Source organism: Drosophila serrata, unplaced genomic scaffold (genome assembly GCF_035046125.1).
Source record: "Drosophila serrata isolate PLE 108 unplaced genomic scaffold, ASM3504612v1 contig_88, whole genome shotgun sequence".
Classification (NCBI taxonomy): Eukaryota; Metazoa; Arthropoda; class Insecta; order Diptera; family Drosophilidae; genus Drosophila; species Drosophila serrata.
Window position 1 is genome coordinate 493,215 of NW_028256986.1, and position 17,474 is coordinate 510,688.

General features: G+C 40.3%; 1 protein-coding gene across 36 annotated transcripts in view; it reads right to left on the reverse strand.

Moving 5' to 3' along the window:
* Positions 1 to 17,474, reverse strand: part of LOC110177636 (chromatin remodeler ATRX homolog) — a 597,323-nt gene that overhangs the window by 449,911 nt on the left and 129,938 nt on the right. For 2 of the 36 annotated variants that reach the window (XM_020943885.2, XM_086840177.1), the window contains exon 9: positions 1,867 to 17,452. The exons of the other annotated variants lie outside the window; for them this stretch is intronic. In XM_020943885.2, coding sequence (XP_020799544.1) covers positions 17,448 to 17,452 — 5 coding nt within the window. In that variant the 3' untranslated portion in view covers positions 1,867 to 17,447. Of the gene's footprint in view, positions 1 to 1,866; positions 17,453 to 17,474 lie in introns of those variants that run through there. 36 annotated transcript variants of the gene reach the window in all.

Below are 17,474 nucleotides of genomic sequence, written 5' to 3' on the forward strand. Positions count from 1 at the left end.
AGTTCTTGAGGTGTGTCCAAACAATGGACGCCGCCCCCTCACAATAGCTGAGTACAGGGCACGCCAGAAACAAAAAAAAGAAGCCAGCAACGAAAAAAAAGAAGCGGAAGGATCAAGGTCCTCCAACATTAAGGACTACATCAGGATAGCGACAACAACGGAAGAGAAGGAGGCACACCAAAGGAACCGGGAGGTCATCAAGTGACAACTTTGCAAACGAGCGAAGTAACGCATCAAGGGCTGAATTTATGCCAATGCCTAAGTTGCCAATAATAAATAACTAACTGTAGCTCAAGCCGATGCGCGAAAGCGCTGCTTGAAAAACACTAACCACAGTTAGGCTTTATACTAAAACCATATAAATGATATTGATTTATATAGAGCAAGCTATTTTAAATCAGTTTTATGAAAATTAGCCTAATTTTTTTTTTCTTTAATTTTTCTTTATTTACATAAGACATTTTAATAGCAAATAAAAACTAAATTCAAATATAACCGAAATATTGGAAATATAAACAAATTTGGTAATGCCCAAAATGGGTTTAGTAGATACCAAAGTTGTCGATTCAACTGCAACCGTTGTTAATAAAATAGAATCAGAAAAAGTTGATACAGACATGATAATAATATTGTTGTCGATAATCGTAATTATTATGTTGGCAAATGCATTTCTAAAAATATATAAATTGCAAAATAAATGTCTTAAAAAATGATATTAACGCCATGTCATATATATATTTTTATATATGATTATTATTATTGTTAATTACAATAAAAATAAAAATAATAACAATAAAACAACAATTCAGATAAAACATTTCCATATTTTTACTATTCTGCTTACTTTTTTCTAATATGATAATTTCAATATATAATTCATATTTCATTAAATAATGGAATGGAATGAGTTATATAAGGAGCTAAATAACTTAAAAAGTGAATTTGACAAATCTTATAGTCATTAGCAAGAAATAGGCCAGTACAACAAATCACTGTAGCGAAACATACTGCAATATTCGTAGACCGCTTTAACACAGCGCGTACAGTAATATATGACCAGGGAGTAATATATGACCAGGAAGACCGGCTTGACAAAGCCCATTGGTCTCGAGTATCTAAGTTCTTGATCAAATTACGATCGAACTTAACAGCAAAAAGACAAAGGTACAGTTTAAATATTTCTTTACCAACCATATTAAACACTTCATTGACCGTAGAACCTAGAGAGGAATCAGAATCATTGACACTCGATCCAACAGAGACTGATGACTCTGATTCTACAGGTCCAGAAATAAAGGAACAAGACATAAATAACCTCACCATCCCTGTCGTCCTTCTTCAATCTGAATTATCAGATCAGGACTTAACTGACTCAGATTCAAACGATAGCGTTATGGAAGAAAAACCGACTACGATGGCCGAGTAAACCATTGCCCAGAGGTCATATATAAAAGATATTTCGAATGCCATTCCGGAATTTAACGGACAAGAAGGAAAAACTGCTGAAAATCTCACCAATGAAATTGATAACCTCCGGAAGTTACTAGAGGCATCATACATTGACGAAGGGTTATCAGCACAATTCAGCACAAAAGAAGCCATCTTTACAATGGTTAAAAATTGTGAACATGGCAATCCTTGAATCTGGTAATTTTACCACCATGAATGAAGCCGTCTCAAAGTACACTCATTGTAGTACTGAAATGACAGCAACCCAAACTCAATATTGTATATCACAGGCCAACAATCCAACCGAGGCAATAATAGCCGAGGTAATTTCCGTAATAGAGGATATGGCCGTGGTAACTACCAATACAACGGTCAATACCGAAACAATGGTTACTACCAATATAAAGGTAACAACCAGGGCAACTATAATAAAAGAGGTCGTGGAAGCTATATAGGAAATAACCGTGGTGGAAATAATAATAACAATAACAGTAATAATAACAGAAATAATAATAATAATAATGCCCCAAAAAAAAAACCAATAAAGACCCTTAAGATACAAAACCCAGTAAAAAATACGGTTCACACTATCAACCTTAACTTTAATCTCTTTGTTTCATTAAAAAACGAACAAACATATAAATAATATACATTACTAGTTGATACAGGTGCAGACATCTCTTTAATGAAAGAAACTTCAGACTCATTTAACAAAGTTGAAAATAAAAATATTACCCAAATACCAGGTTTTGGTGAAGGGACAACCAATTCAAAAGGATTAGTATCAATAGAACTTCTTTCAAGCAACTATGCTATACCGCACAATTTTCATATAGTAGCATAAAATTTTCCTATTCCATGTGATGGCATAGATTTTATGGAAAAATACAATTGTCAAATAGATTTAAAACCAGAAAATTATTGGTTCATTCTGAGACCAGATAACCTCTATAATCCCATTAATATTCCAATAAACCATACATTTGAAAATAATTTGACAATTCTACCAGCAAGGTCCGAAGTCGTCCGAAAAATTGCTATCAATTCAGCAACCAGGTATATATTTATACCAAACCAAGAAATCCAAAACAGAGTATTCATTGGAAACTCCTTTGCAGATTCCGAAAACACATTTGTACGAATTTTAAACACAACAAACAAAAACGAGATTACTAACCTAAACGAAATAAAAATTGAACCATTAGAAGACTACGAAATAGTTAGTAAAAACAAATAAACATGAAAACAATACAGATATTTTAAATAAATTGAATAAAAATTATCCTTCCCAATTTAAAGCAATACTTAATGAATTATGTACAAAATATATGGATATATTCGGAATAGAAACAGAATCCATTTTAATAAATAATTCTTACAAACAAAAAATAAGGATGAAAGATGATAAACCAGTTTATATTAAAAATTGTAGAATTCCTCACAGTCAAAAAGAAGAAGTAGATAAACAAGTCGAAGAACTAATTAAAGATAAGAACCATCAGTCTCAGAATATAACAGCCCATTATTACCAAAAAATCACCACCCATTTCATCCGATAAAAGATGACGTTTAGTAATTGACTACCGCCAAATTAATAAGAAATTCTTATCCGATAAATTTCCATTACCAAGAATAGACGATATTCTAGATCAACTATGCAGAGCAAAATACTTTTCATGCTTAGATCTGATGTCAGGATTTCATCAAATTGAACTCGAAGAAAACTCTCGGAATATAACGTCATTTTCCACGAGCAATGGCTCTTATCGTTTCACGCGATTACCTTATGGCTTAAAAATAGCGCCAAATTCCTTCTAAAGAATTATGTTGATGGCCGGACCTAGGTCTTTCTCCACCTCTCCTGCCTTCACGGTGTTAGCATCCAACAGCCATTCCTATATATGGATGAACTAATTGTCATCGGTTGTTCAGAAAAGCATATGATTAAAAACCTTACAAACGTTTTTGATTTATACAGAAAACAGAACCTTAAATTGCACCCAAAACAGTGATCTTTTTTTAAACACAAAGTAACATTCCTTGGACACAAGTGTACTGACAAAGGTATTTTACCAGACAACAAATATGATGTCATAGAAAAATACCCAGTCCCAACGGACGCAGACAGTTCTAGATTTATAACAAATTTTTCCGATTTTTCACGACATATAACGCGATTATGGAAAAAGAACGTGAAATTCGAATGGACAGATCAATGTCAAAAAGCCTTCGAGTACTTAAAAACACAACTGATGAAACCAACATTACTACAGGACCTCGATAGTAATAAAGAATTTTGAATAACAACGGTTGCAAGTAAACAAGCATGCGGAGCAGTCCTAACGCAGGAACATAATGGAACGTATCTACTAGTAGCATACGCATCACTTTCATTCACAAAGGGAGAAAGTAATAAAAACACGACAGAACAGGATCTAGCAGCTATACATTAAACACTTTAGACCATATATCTACGGAAAACACCTTATAGTAAAAACCCACCACAGACTACTAACATATCTATTTTCTATGACTAACCCAAGTTCAAAGTTAACCAGAATGAGACTTGACTTAGAGGAATATGATTTTACCGTGGAATATCTTAAGGGAAAGGACAACCAAATCGCTGATGCATTATCGCGAATAACAATACAAGACTTACAAAATATCCAAAAGGATTATAAGATTCTGAAAGTCACTACCAGAAATCAAAGTAGAAAAAAATCCTGCGTAGGAAGAGAACAAATAGAGTTGCCGAAGCAATCTATAGAGAACGCTTTAAGGCCCAACGTATATGAAGTCATTAAAAATGAGGAAGTACTCAAAGTAGTGACCTTGCATGTAAATAATAATTTGTCTTCATTTAAACACGGCAAGAAAATTACATCAATATATGATGTTAAAGATTTGTATACTAATGGAACCATTGATTAAGTTCAATTCTTTCAACTGCTTGAAAAGCAGACCGGTATTAACAAAATCAGCCAACTCAAAGTGGCACCGTGGGAAAATATCTTTGAACATGTTTCAATTGATAATTTAAAAAAAATGGGCAATAGAATATTAAAATCATTGAGAGTAGCGCTACTCAACCCGGTGTTCCTAATAAACAAGAAATGAAGCTAACTTTGGCACGCCGAAGTTTATATACCCTTGCAGATAGAACTTCTATGACTTAGAATCCCAACAATATAAATTATATTTATTTGTGTTAAAAAAACAATGAAGTAATACCTGCTTTCATTTCATTCACCTTTACATATTATATTTGCAGTTTTACAGTCACAGATGTGCATTTTTCTCCACATCTAACGATCGTTTGTATGGCACCTATATAATATAGTAGTCCGATTTTCATAAAATTTTACACAAAATTTAAGACTGATATAAAATGGTTATACCTCAAATTTGATGAAAATCTGTTGAAAACTGAAAATGTTATAATTTTTAATTGTCTTAATTTCTCGATTGTTCCTATGGGAGCTATATGATATAGTTGTCCGATTTTCATTAAATTTTATTCAAAATTGTAGAGTATAGTAAAATGGCTATATCTTAAATTTTATCAAATTCTGTTGAAAACTGAAATTGTTATAATTTTTTTTGTAAAAATTATCCGATCATTCCTATGGCAGCTATATGATATAGTCGTCCGATCCGGCCCGTTTCGACATATATACGAGTGAGAGTATATAGAAGGCTAACTACAAAGTTTCATTCAGATAGCTTCAAAACTGAGAGACTAGTTTGCGTAGAAACGGACAGACGGACAGACGGACAGACGGACAGACGGACAGAAGGACAGACGGACAGACGGACAGACGGACATGGCTAGATCGACTCGGCTGTTGATCCTGATCAAGAATATATATACTTTATATGGTCGGAGGTGTCTCCTTCACTGCGTTGCAAACTTATGACTGAAATTATAATACCCTGCAAGGGTATAAAAAGAAGCTATATTGTCTACATTCCATGATGATCCAATGCAAAGAGGTCATACTGACAATACAAAAACCTTGGCAAAGGTCCAGCGACACTATTACTGGAAAAATATGTCTAAAGACATAAAAGAGTACATAAGAAATTGTCCTAAATGCCAAAAGTCTAAAACGACTAAACATACTCAGACTACATTAACCATAGTCGAAACTCCACAAAGAGCTTGCGCAAGGGTAATTGTGGATACAATTGGCTCACTACCAAAATCGATTTGAAATATTTACTATAGTAGCCATACCATTCCGAAATAAAAATGCCAAAACAGTAGATAAAGCTATTTTTGAAGAATTTGTTATGAATTGCGGTCCATTAAAGACTTTCATTACGGACATGGTAACAGAATATAAAAACTCAATTATTACAGACTTGTGCAAATATTTAAATATTGACAATTTAACATCTACTGCACACCACCACCAAACAGTTGCAGCAGTCCAAAGAAGCCATAGAACTTTTAATGAATACATTCGATCCTATATTTCAGTACATAAAACTGATGCATTATTATTGTCCATATGTGCTAGTTTTCGGTAAGACATCAAACTTACCAACTCAATTTAATATGGAAGATAGAATAGAACCACTTTGTAATATAGATGACTATGCTAAGGAATCGAAATTTAGATTAGAAATAGCTTATAAAAGAGATAAACTAAAGAAAGAAGAAAATAAGACTAAAAATAAGGAATTATATGATAGGGAATCTAGAGATATTCATCTCAACATAAGAGACCTAGTTTTGCTTAAAAACGAAACGACATAAGTTAGATTTTAAATATACAGGGCCTACACTGTGGAACACATCGGAGAAAGAGATAACATCATAATCTCTAATGATAGAATTAGAAAACAAAGAATACATAAGAATAGGTTAAAATTATTCATAAACCAATCAAGTTTCTATTATTTCATTAAAATAATGCGTTTAATTTACATGTTCCTAAAACTTTATATATTTCAAAATTCATTTAATTTTTCTAACATTTAAAAATAGCATGTAATAAAAATAAACAAACAATAAAAAAAAAATTTATATATATTTTAACGTAATATTTGGTAAAATAATTAAATAACAAATAAATAATAAATAATTAAAATGATGTTAATGGTAAAATCTTAAAAAAAATAATAGCTTCATATAATTACTTTATTTTTCTAAAGGAGGGAGATGTAGTATTCTCACGTATTCAATGCACACTGTACTCAGTGTTACGCATTAATATTTTTTACAAACACATTGTAGCACATGACCACAATATGAATAAACAAATCCAAGATCTAAGCAGTTCCGAAGTGGCCGGTAATATGATCCCGGATGAATTAAATTGGCAAAGAAATTGCTTAATCGAAATATTTGACATGCGCAACGGCTATGTCACGATATTGGCTAAATACCTCCGCCGGATCGACTCTCAGCTGGCCTCAATTACACATAAACACTTATGCATAAGCATTGAAAGCAACTTGCCAGCGGCACTTATTAATATATATGTCGTAGAATGGTAAATTAGCCCACTGTATTTGTGTGGCAAAGAATGGTTAGTTTGACCATTGTGCAGGCATGTACATTTTGTGACGTGGCGACATGACATCGCTAACGGTTCTTAGAACGCACAGCGGTTCAAAAGAAGAGATCTCTGCTCTTACTCTGCTGCTGAGTAAGGTCTGTTCGTAGGGGCGTAGAAAAGAGATGGCATTATGATTTGCCAGAATTGTGAATTAGCCTAGAGTTTGTGCGGCGAAGTCAGTTAATATTGAGCCACCGGGATGAACAGAACTTGCTGCGTAGCGAAGATTAAAATAAACGATCATTCTCCGACATCATTCTCCTTTGCCTACTGATTCACATTTCTTAGCGTTGGAACTGCAAAATCGCAACCTCATGGAAATAATTAAAAACATGCAGACTCCAAAGACGCCGCAATCCGATGGTAAAGCGGCACACATTACCCTACGAAAAATTTAACCCTGACGTTGGACTGGAGCCCTCATCGTGGTGTAGCATGGTGGACCTCATATTACCTGTGACTCCAGAGGGTCAGTACGCGTTTTTGACTATGCCTTTTGGCTTAAAAAATGCACCTTCTGCTTTCCAGAGGGCAATAATAAAACCATTAGGATCAATGGTACACGTATGCGCAGTCGTTTATATTGACGACGTGTTAGTTATAGCCGAAACTAAAGAAGAAGCTTTTGAACGGTTGCGTATTGTATTAGAAACATTGAGTAATGCTGGATTTTTATTTAATGTAACTAAGTGCTCCTTTCTTAAAACTCGCATAGAGTACCTCGGTTTTGAGATAAGTAACGGAGAAATTAGGCCAAACGCACGAAAAGTATAAGCATTGTTCCCCAATCTGTGTCGCAATTACGACAATTCATAGGATTGGCTTCGTATTTTTGAGCAAATAAGGACTCAAATTATAACAGTATTGACGCAGGCACCTGTGTTGACTATATTCGACCCGAAACATTCAATAGGATTACACGCCGATGCAAGTTCAATTGGCTATGGTGCTATATTGTTGCTTAAATTTAATAACAAACAATATTATAGTAAATGCACCGATGTAACTGACAACTGGTTGATTTCTGAGCAACAACGTGATCCTGATGTAGCAGATACATTAGCTAAGTTAAAAAATAACGATTTTCGAATTTTATTAGTTTGAAAATATGTCAAAGACCGTTCGTAGATTTTTTGAAAATTGAATTACTTGCCAATTAGCTAAGCCACCAGTTGGAAAAATTCAACCTGAATTGCGTTCGATTCCTAAGGTAGACACCCTATGGCACACAGTGGATATAGACATAACAGGAAAGATGAGTGGAAAGAATGACCTAAAGGAATACGTAATTGTCTTGGTGGATGCGTTCACGAAATTTGTTTATTTACATCACACCTTAAACATTGCTACTGAGTCTACAATCAAAGCTGTTAAAGGCGTCGTGTGTTTGTTTGGTGTGCCTACCCGCATTATAGCGGATCAGGGTCATAATTTTGCCAAGCTCAGGATTTCGTGAATTTCGTTCCTCCCAAAAGATTGAGCTTCACTTAATTGCTACAGGCGCGAGTAGGGCAAGCGTATAATAAGCACACTCAAGAGTACGTTGACAGCAGTCGAAACCAGTCAGAGGTCGTGACAATATGCGCTAACCGAAGTACAATTGGCAATGAATTGCACCGCCAATAGACTCACAAAATTCAGTCCATTAGAAATGCTTATTGTTATAGAATCTAGACCTCTCTGTTTGTTACCAATAGGTGAAGAAGAGGATAATTTAATTGATAGAGAGTCTGTAAGAAAACAAGCAAGAAAAACATGAAAGCTAATGCTCGTTATGATAAACTGAGATATGATAAGAATGAAGCAAATATAATAAAATATAATGTCGGAGACCATGTGTTATTAAAAAACGAAGAACATCACCAAACCAAGCTTGATCAGAAATTTAAAGGTCCGTTCGAAATAATCGAACGACTAAATGACGATAGATATGTTTTAAAGTCTTAACAAGCAAAAGAAATTATAAGTATGCGAATGAGTTTTTGAGGGCATTGCCCAATAGAGAATTAAGTAAAGAAATGAATGAACAATTAGATGACTCGAGAGGAAATGCATCTGACTCGCAAATGAGAAATAGAGATAAAGAAGGCACTGTAGTTGCCTTAGAATCCCAAGAGGAGATATAGAGACCGCACCATAACAGATGGAATTGTTATGGCGGGGGTCAAAAGACCGCATCAAAGCAGAAGGACTTGCCGTGGCGTGGGTCAGTAATGATCGCACCATGACAAAAGGAATTGTTATAGCGGGGATCGGTAAGAATAACTACATGTCATAATGATATTACAGAAAAGAAGAATTGTTGTTTAGGTGAGGGCCACTGTGCCGCCTCTGCTCGCGGAGCTTTCCGAGCTCTGCCGCGCTCGCCTCCCTTACTCTCGCGCTCCGACTCTCGGGTCTATGCTGCCGACCGTCGGCGATCTCCCGCGCTCGTTTTGGAGGAGCAAAGCGGCCGGGAGCTCGATTTAGTTTAAGCTAGCTTTTCAGTCTTATGTATGCAGCGAAATAAAGCTGACTTGTTAAATTGCCCACGACGCCCCCGCCTTTACTTTTTTTGACTTCGCTTGCGACGTGGGAATTTTCACTGGTCTACATTTCCCAGGATCTTGCGGCAGGACGCCCCCTACACATTTTGGTCCTTCGAGCCGGATCAGCGATCTGCGACTGCAGCGGCAAGGGTTTAATTGTTTTTTACACTTAGCCGCCACAGCTGGCGAGTGGTTGTTGTTTTTGCCGTTTAATTCTTGGGTCCCTCACATACGCACTGCTTGCCGACGGCATCACACAGTAAGCTGTTCCGCTGCCAAGAAGCGAGGTTTTTTAATTCCACCTTTACGGCTTCAAGCAATAGACATTCGCGGCTAACTAAAAATTAAAAATTATTTTGTTCTCGGATTGCGAGACAGTTACCAATACAACTAAAATCCGAACTCCCTCCCACACAATCTGCGACTGCAACGCTAAGTGTTTTTTGATTTAAACACGTAGCCGCCACAGCCGGCGAGTTGTTGTTTTTGCCGTTTAATTCTTGGGTCCCTCACCTACGCACTGCTTTGCCGACGGCATCACCCAGCAAGCTGTTCCGCTACCAAGAATCGAGGTTTTTGAATTCCACGTTTACGGCTTCAAACAATATACATTCGCGGCTAATTAAAAATTAAAAAAAATTATTTTTTTCGGGTTGCGATACAATTCCCAACACCACTAAAATCCGAACTCCTACCCCCACGATCAGCGATTACGGCTGTTGTTGTTTTTTTAATATTCTCCTTTTTCCCGCTTCGCCGCCACAGAGTCCGTGTTTATTGTGGTTGCCGCTGAGTTCTCTGCTACCAAGAACAAGAGTTTTTTTTCATTCCACTTCTCCGGCGCTGAAATACTTAAGCACGAGATAAATAGTTATTATTTTGGTGGGTTCCGATGAAATACAAATCGACGTTTTATTTTTAAATCAATCGCAAACATTAACGAGCTCCACGTCTGAGACCCACAATTAAATACGCAGATCAATAAACAAAAAGAAAAAATCCGTTTATTTGGAAATACTTTTTTCTATTCTTCTTCTATACGGGACATTTCAGTCGGCTTCCTCGATCCGAGCGTCAAGCCTTGTGGCCGAGGTTAATTTATTTTTTCTCCACTTTATCCGTTTTTGGCGACCCAGACCGCGCGTTAGTGTGACCGTCCTCTCGTCAGACCGTCGACAAGCCCTGATCCACAGCATTCTATTCCGAGAATGCTCACGGGAGACGACAAAAAACCGCGTCCGATCCCATCCATCCGTTTGGACAAGTCCCAATCCGCATCTCCGCGGGCGTCTCATTTAAAGCCAAGGGCTACTACGGCCATCTCAAAGGCAAAAAGCGACGAGTCTGTCGACACCATTCAGGGTTCCTCGCCTGTAATAACTTGGTCAGCTGCAAAAATGCCTCAGAACGCCATAAATGTCGCTCTCAAGCGCTTCATTGCCACCACGGATCGGGATAGCCACTTCGAGGCTACGATCCACACTCCGGGCGCCCTGGAGACTGAATGAGTTCATAGGGACCAAATCCAGATTTTGTGGGAAAATTTTGAGAAGAGTTACGAGAGCTGCTCCGAACTGCTCTCCGTGTCCGACGACGGCGCGGACACTTCAACGGTGTTAGAAGCTAAGTATAGCTACTGTAATTTCGTCTATTCCAGGTGTGTGGCCCAGGTGCAGGAGATAATAGAAAGGGGCGCGGCCCAGTCAACTCTGGCTTCCAGCAGCGTCCACACACCCCCTTTCACCGGTTGTCGTTTACCACCGGTAGACACCGAGGTGTTTGCGGGCGACTATCTTCGCTGGCCCACCTTCAGGGACCTGTTCACGGCGATTTATATCAACAACTCGCTTGTCACACCAGTCGAAAAATTGTTCCACCTATTGTCGAACACAAGTGGCGACGCGAACGCCATAGTTTCCAAGGCCCCGCTCACCAATGAAGGTTTCGTCTCGACGTGGCGAAGCCTCACCGACCGATTCGAAAATCGAAGATAATTGGTTAACAGCCAGTTAAAAATCCTCTTTAACATCCAGGATGTCCCTCAAGAATCGGGAGTCGCGCTGAAAGAGCTGCAAAGCACCATCCAAAGCTTCCTGACCGCCCTAGAGATGTCCTCCATTCTAGTTGAGGCTTGGGATTGTCTTTTGGTGTATACGGTTTCCTCAAAGCTTCCCAAAGTAACCCTTTCTCTGTGGGAACAATCCATCCACAACAAAGCCGAAATTCCAACCTGGAATTACCTGCGCCGCGGTAATCCGTTTGCAACCGGTCCAAATCCGTTGGCGTCGACCTGGCCCCGGCCCGTGCCTACTACCAGAGGGACGGGAGACACAGATGAACACTCAGATGTACAGGTGTGTTTCGCTTCCGGCTCAGGAGCCGTCCTGTTGGGCACCGCCCTAATCACTGTGTGCCATCTAGGGTGCAGTTTCCAAGCGCGAGCCTTAATAGACTCGGGGTCCGAGGCGACCTTCATTACGGAGCGGCTGTTCTACCTGGTTAAACTTCCCTTCAAGTCGATCCAAGCCCAAGTTTCCGGCCTTAATCAGTCTTTGTCCGCTCAGTCCACCAAAATGTGCCACTTTTCTATTCGGTCGCCAGTCAGACCCTGGTTACAACTAGAAGCTGCAGCTTACGTTCTCCCGCAGCTGTCCGGCAATCTGCCCTCGTACCCGATTCCGCGGGCTCTTCTCAAGGGGCTTCCCGACGTCCCCCTGGCAGATCCCAAGTTCTCCGAGAGTTCCCAAATCGACGTCTTAATAGGAGCTGATATTCTCCCCTCAGTCCTCCTCGGCAACTTCAAGGCTAACATCTGCGGGTCGCTTCTCGGCCAGGAGACCATTTTTGGATGGGTGCTGACAGGGCCCTTATCTGCGCCCACTCCCCGCAGTGTGTCTGCCTTTTTCACACGAGTGTCCTGCGCCCCCGGCGACTCGCTGGATAGGCTCCTAACGAAATTCTGGGAGGTGGAGGAAGTGTCAACACGAATCGGCCCAGAATCGGGTGAAGTCTGTGAACTCAATTTTGACCGGACTATTCATCGTGGCAGGTATGTCGTGTCGCTTCCCTTGCGTGACCCTGAGCACCATGGTTCTGACTTAGCGTCTTCACGATCCTTGGCTCTGGCCCAATTCCTGCGTAATGAGCAGCCCCTGAAAAGGGATCCGCCCCTAAAGGCCTGATATGACGCGGTGATTCAGGAGTACCTTGACATGGGGCACATGACCGAAGTTTCTCCGACTAGCCACTCCGCAACTTACTACCTTCCGCACCGAGCGGTTCTCAAACCCGAAAGTACGACCACCAAGGTGCGGGTGGTCTTTAACGCATCAAGCTCTTCCACAAACGGGACTAGCCTGAATGATATTCTTTATGCAGGCCCAGTCTTACAGTCCGACCTAACCATTCAGATCCTAAAGTGGCGGTATTTTAAGTTTGTTTTTAATGCTGACATCAAGAAAATGTATCGCCAAATTTGGATAGATCCGAAATACACTCCTCTCCAACGTATCCTCTTTCGCAATCCCGATGGGGACATCCAAGACTGCGAGTTAAGTACTGTCACCTTTGGAGTCAATTGCGCCCCTTTCCTAGCGATCCGTGTCCTGCAACAGCTCGCCGACGTCGAAGCGTCGAGGTTTCCGCGGGCCAGTCAAATTATCCGGCGTTTTATGTATGTCGACGACATTCTTGCGGGAGCCGACTCCAAAGCCGAGACGAAGCTTGCAATCCGCGAGCTGGAGGGGGCCCTGGGTTCGGCAGGGTTCCCACTTCGAAAATGAACCTCCAATAGCAAGACGATACTGGCGGGCAATAAGAGCTGATTTCCTGGAAATAGACGCAGAGAGCACGGCCAAGACTCTTGGGGTGCGATGGAAGGCGACAACGGACGAGTTTTTATTCATTCCGCCAGAGTTGACCTCAGAGCCGGTATTCACGAAGCGCCAGGTCCTTTCCCAGATTGCAATATTGTTCGACCTAGCAGGCTGGCTAGCCCCCTTTATTGTCCGGGCGAAGATGTTCATCCAGGACCTTTGGCTCCAGGATTTTAGGTGGGACGACGTCCTTCACCAAGATTTCTCTCAACGATGGGTTGACTTCCTAGAGAATTACTCCGCGCTCGACCAAGTCCGCATTCCTTGATGGCTAGCGTTCCGCCCTCATTTAAAAATCGAGCACCACGGTTTCTGCGACGCTTCGCAGAAGGCGTATGGCGCCGCCATCTACGTTCGCGTGGAGGTCGAGTCCACGATAATGACAAGCCTGCTAACGGCAAAGACACGAGTGTCCCCAGTCAAAACGGTGTCGCTCCCTCGGTTGGAGTTGTGCGGAGCTCTGTTGTTATCCGAAATGGCCATTGCCGTGCTTCCTGAACTGCCAGGGCCGGCGTTCACCCTACACTGTTGGACAGACTCGAGGATTGTCCTCGCCTGGTTGCGCAGACCGGCGTGACATTGGACGACATTCATAGCCAATCGGGTGACCAAGATAACCCAGCTTACCGAGGCGGATCTCGCCAGCCGGGGGGTAAAGCTTCAAGATCTCGCGGACAGTCAGCTGTGGTGGCATGGATCTCTCTGGTTGACGAAGCCGCGTTGCGAGTGGCCGAGTCAAAGCAATAAAAATCTAACAATAACTGAAAATATCTTGTCCTAGATCTAACACACGAGGACGTGTGATTTGTCATGAAGGCCGTGCCGTAGAATGGTAAATTGGCGCACTGTATTTGTGTGGCAAAGAATGGTTAGTTTGACCATTGTGCAGGCATGTACATTTTGTGGAATTCTCATTCTTAACTTTAAGTTGCTAATTTACTTGGTGTTGTTGTTCTTCCACGATGTCGATGCCAAAGTTTCGCAAACTGACCCTTTGCTTATTACTCCCCCTCTGTCCAATTTGCTTTCCGATTACTATATTGTATCTAACAACAGACTTTTACTAAAGGTTTTACCTTAGATTATTTTTATTAACTGCGCAGCTCAATTTAATTGGCTTGGCCTCTTATTTGATGATATAACGGATTTGTCCATGTCCGGGCTAGCTGTCCGAGTCGTGGCTTCTTAACTCTGCCCACTTACACGCGTAACAGTAAGAAAAAAATTGAACGTTTGACAACTTTGAAACTGCACAAACACCATCGGTGATGGAGCTCTTCTGCGTGCGTCCCTTCCTTAGCAGCCTGCTTGCGGAATTAATTTTTTTGCAGCTGCTCCTAAATAGCACCTACACACTCATATTTAATCTGACACCATTCTTTAGGAACGAGACACCCTCTATATTTGTTTTTGTTACGTTTCCTGGGCCGCCGCTTATCAGCGGAATCAATTCAAGCTTCTCGCATCTGCACCTGTCAGAGAGCTTGTACTTTTCCATGAACTTCTAACTGTAACTTGTTTAAGTCTTCGACCAAACTTGTCGTATGATGTGTGAGCTTTTCGGTAACTATGAGGACTGGAAACATTTTTCGGATATGTTTTCTGGATCGATCGTTTGTAATCCGGGCCTTGCCGATTGCCAACGATTTCATTTTTTAAAATCGAACCTTTTCGGAGAAGCGCTCATATTAGTTAGACATTTTCCTGTTACTAAGGAAAACTATCGTGAAGCATGGGATCGCCTAGAACAGCGTTATAACAAACAATCGCTAATTATCAGGTCATTTCTAAACAGTTTTATGACTCTTTTGAGTGCAACAAACTCTAACATCACCACAGTGCGTAAATTTGGCGATGGCGCAGATGTAGTAATCGTGACTTGCGCGCTCTAAACTGCGAAGAGCGGGATTCCTGGCTAATTTTCATATTATCAAAGTTGGATTCGGATTCGCGTTACCCGCGAACGCGCACATTTTAAGTTGCGCTCTCGCCATTCGGACCAAGGTATCGAATTGGTCTTATTCATTCTTAACTCACTGACGTCATCACTCCCAGCCCAAGCTATCATCATCTTGTACGTGGAAGCACATTTGCGAGCTTTCTTTGGCAGATCCAACCTTCTGCACGCCAGGATCCATCGATGTCATCGTGGGATCAGATCAGCTCTGGTCTCTCTATACTTGAGAACGAAAATATTTTGGTAATGACTTTCCTATTGCTCTGAATACTGTTTTTGGTTGGATTATTGCAGGCTCTTGCTATGCATGCGATGATCACTGGACTTCTGCAGTGACACACCACGCGGACTTAGATACGATGGTTTTGCTCATTCATGGAGATGAACAGTATATATCCAAGCTAGGCACTCCTGGACGCGAACGATCCCATCGAGCGTCATTTTTCCGTCCAGTACCATCCGTCAAAGCTTCGGGAGCACCGGATGTGGTGGAAATGTCCGTCTTGGTTGGCCGCACTGACTTCAGATTGATCAACCTAACACTCTGCATAACTTTCTTGATGAAAGTTTTAACGAGTTACTTATCCACAAATTCTCTACCTGGACTCGTCTAATAGGGGTATCTAATTACTGTTATAGCTTTATTCACACTTTTCGATCTCATCATGGGAATTCTTCATCATCAATCAAACTTCATATGCAACGGATACTTGGATCGAAGGCTCTTTACTGTTCAGACGCAAATTGAAGCTATTTTGAATTCCCGCCCACTGTTTTCCAATGGGGATACTTTCTTGACTGGAGCGCCATACACTGCACTACCTGTACCTTGCCGTCTGGACACGCAAATCAATCGATTATAGAGGAGGAATCAGCTTCAAGCCATGGTCCAAGGGTTTCGGAAACGTTGGCATAAGGAATACCTGACATCGCTTCACGAACGTACCAATTGGCATCTAGAAACAGAGAATTTGAAGATCGACACACTGGTAGACCTCAAGGAACCTAATCTACCACCCTATAAATGGATCCTTGGGGGTATCACCGAGGTGCACCCAGAATTGCATGAAAAGGTCCGGGTCGTAAAGGTGAAAACTGCCCACGGTTCCTTTAAACGCCCAATTTTCAAGATTGCCTCTGTGGGGGGGGGGGATAAGCTTGGGAAGGAGACACCCTCTTATTTGTTTTTGTTTCGTAGCTTGGTCCGCTGCTTATCAGCGGAATCAATTCGAGCTTCTCGCAGCTGCACCTGTCAGATAGCTTGTCTAGTACTTTCTATGAACTTCCAACTCCCAATTGTAACTTGTTTACATCTTCGACTAAACTTGTCGTATGCTGTGCGAGCTTATTTTAATGACATTTTTGCTCTCAATGCAATTCGAGTATCGAAAATTAACCAATACATACAATACAACAGCAACACTAGCGAATTCGTTTATATACAACTATGGATCCCTTCTCCTTCTCATATCAATTATTCTACTCCATTTCTGTCATTTATTCATCAGTTTCCTTTCTTTTGATTTGCCCTTATCCTTAACGTTTGGTTTGCATTGCGTCTTTGGTTATATTTCATATATATGCAGACCCAAATTTTTCTTTTAATTAATTTATCAATAAAACCAATAACAAGAAAGGAAGCTAACATCGAAACGCCGAAGTTTGTATACCTTTGCAGATTGAAATTCGATCACTATGAATTAATACAACATAAGATATATATATTTCTGTTTAAAAAAAAACTATATAATTAATACTGTTATTAAACTTTATAATTATTTTCTCAAAATTTTCCGATTGTTCCTATGGCAGCTAAATTATATAGACGTCCCATCTGGCCCGTTACGACAAGTATATACAAGTAAGACTATATAGAAGGCTAACTGAAAAGTTTCATTTAGATAGCTTTAAAACTGAGACTAGTTTGCGTAGAAACGGACAGGTGGACGGACAGACTGAAATAGCTAGATCGACTCGGCTGTTTATCCTTATCAAAAATACATATATATACTTTATTTGTTCGAAGATGACTCCTTCACTGCGTAGCAAACTTCTGACTGAAATTATACTACCCTGCAAGGGTATAAACATAAAC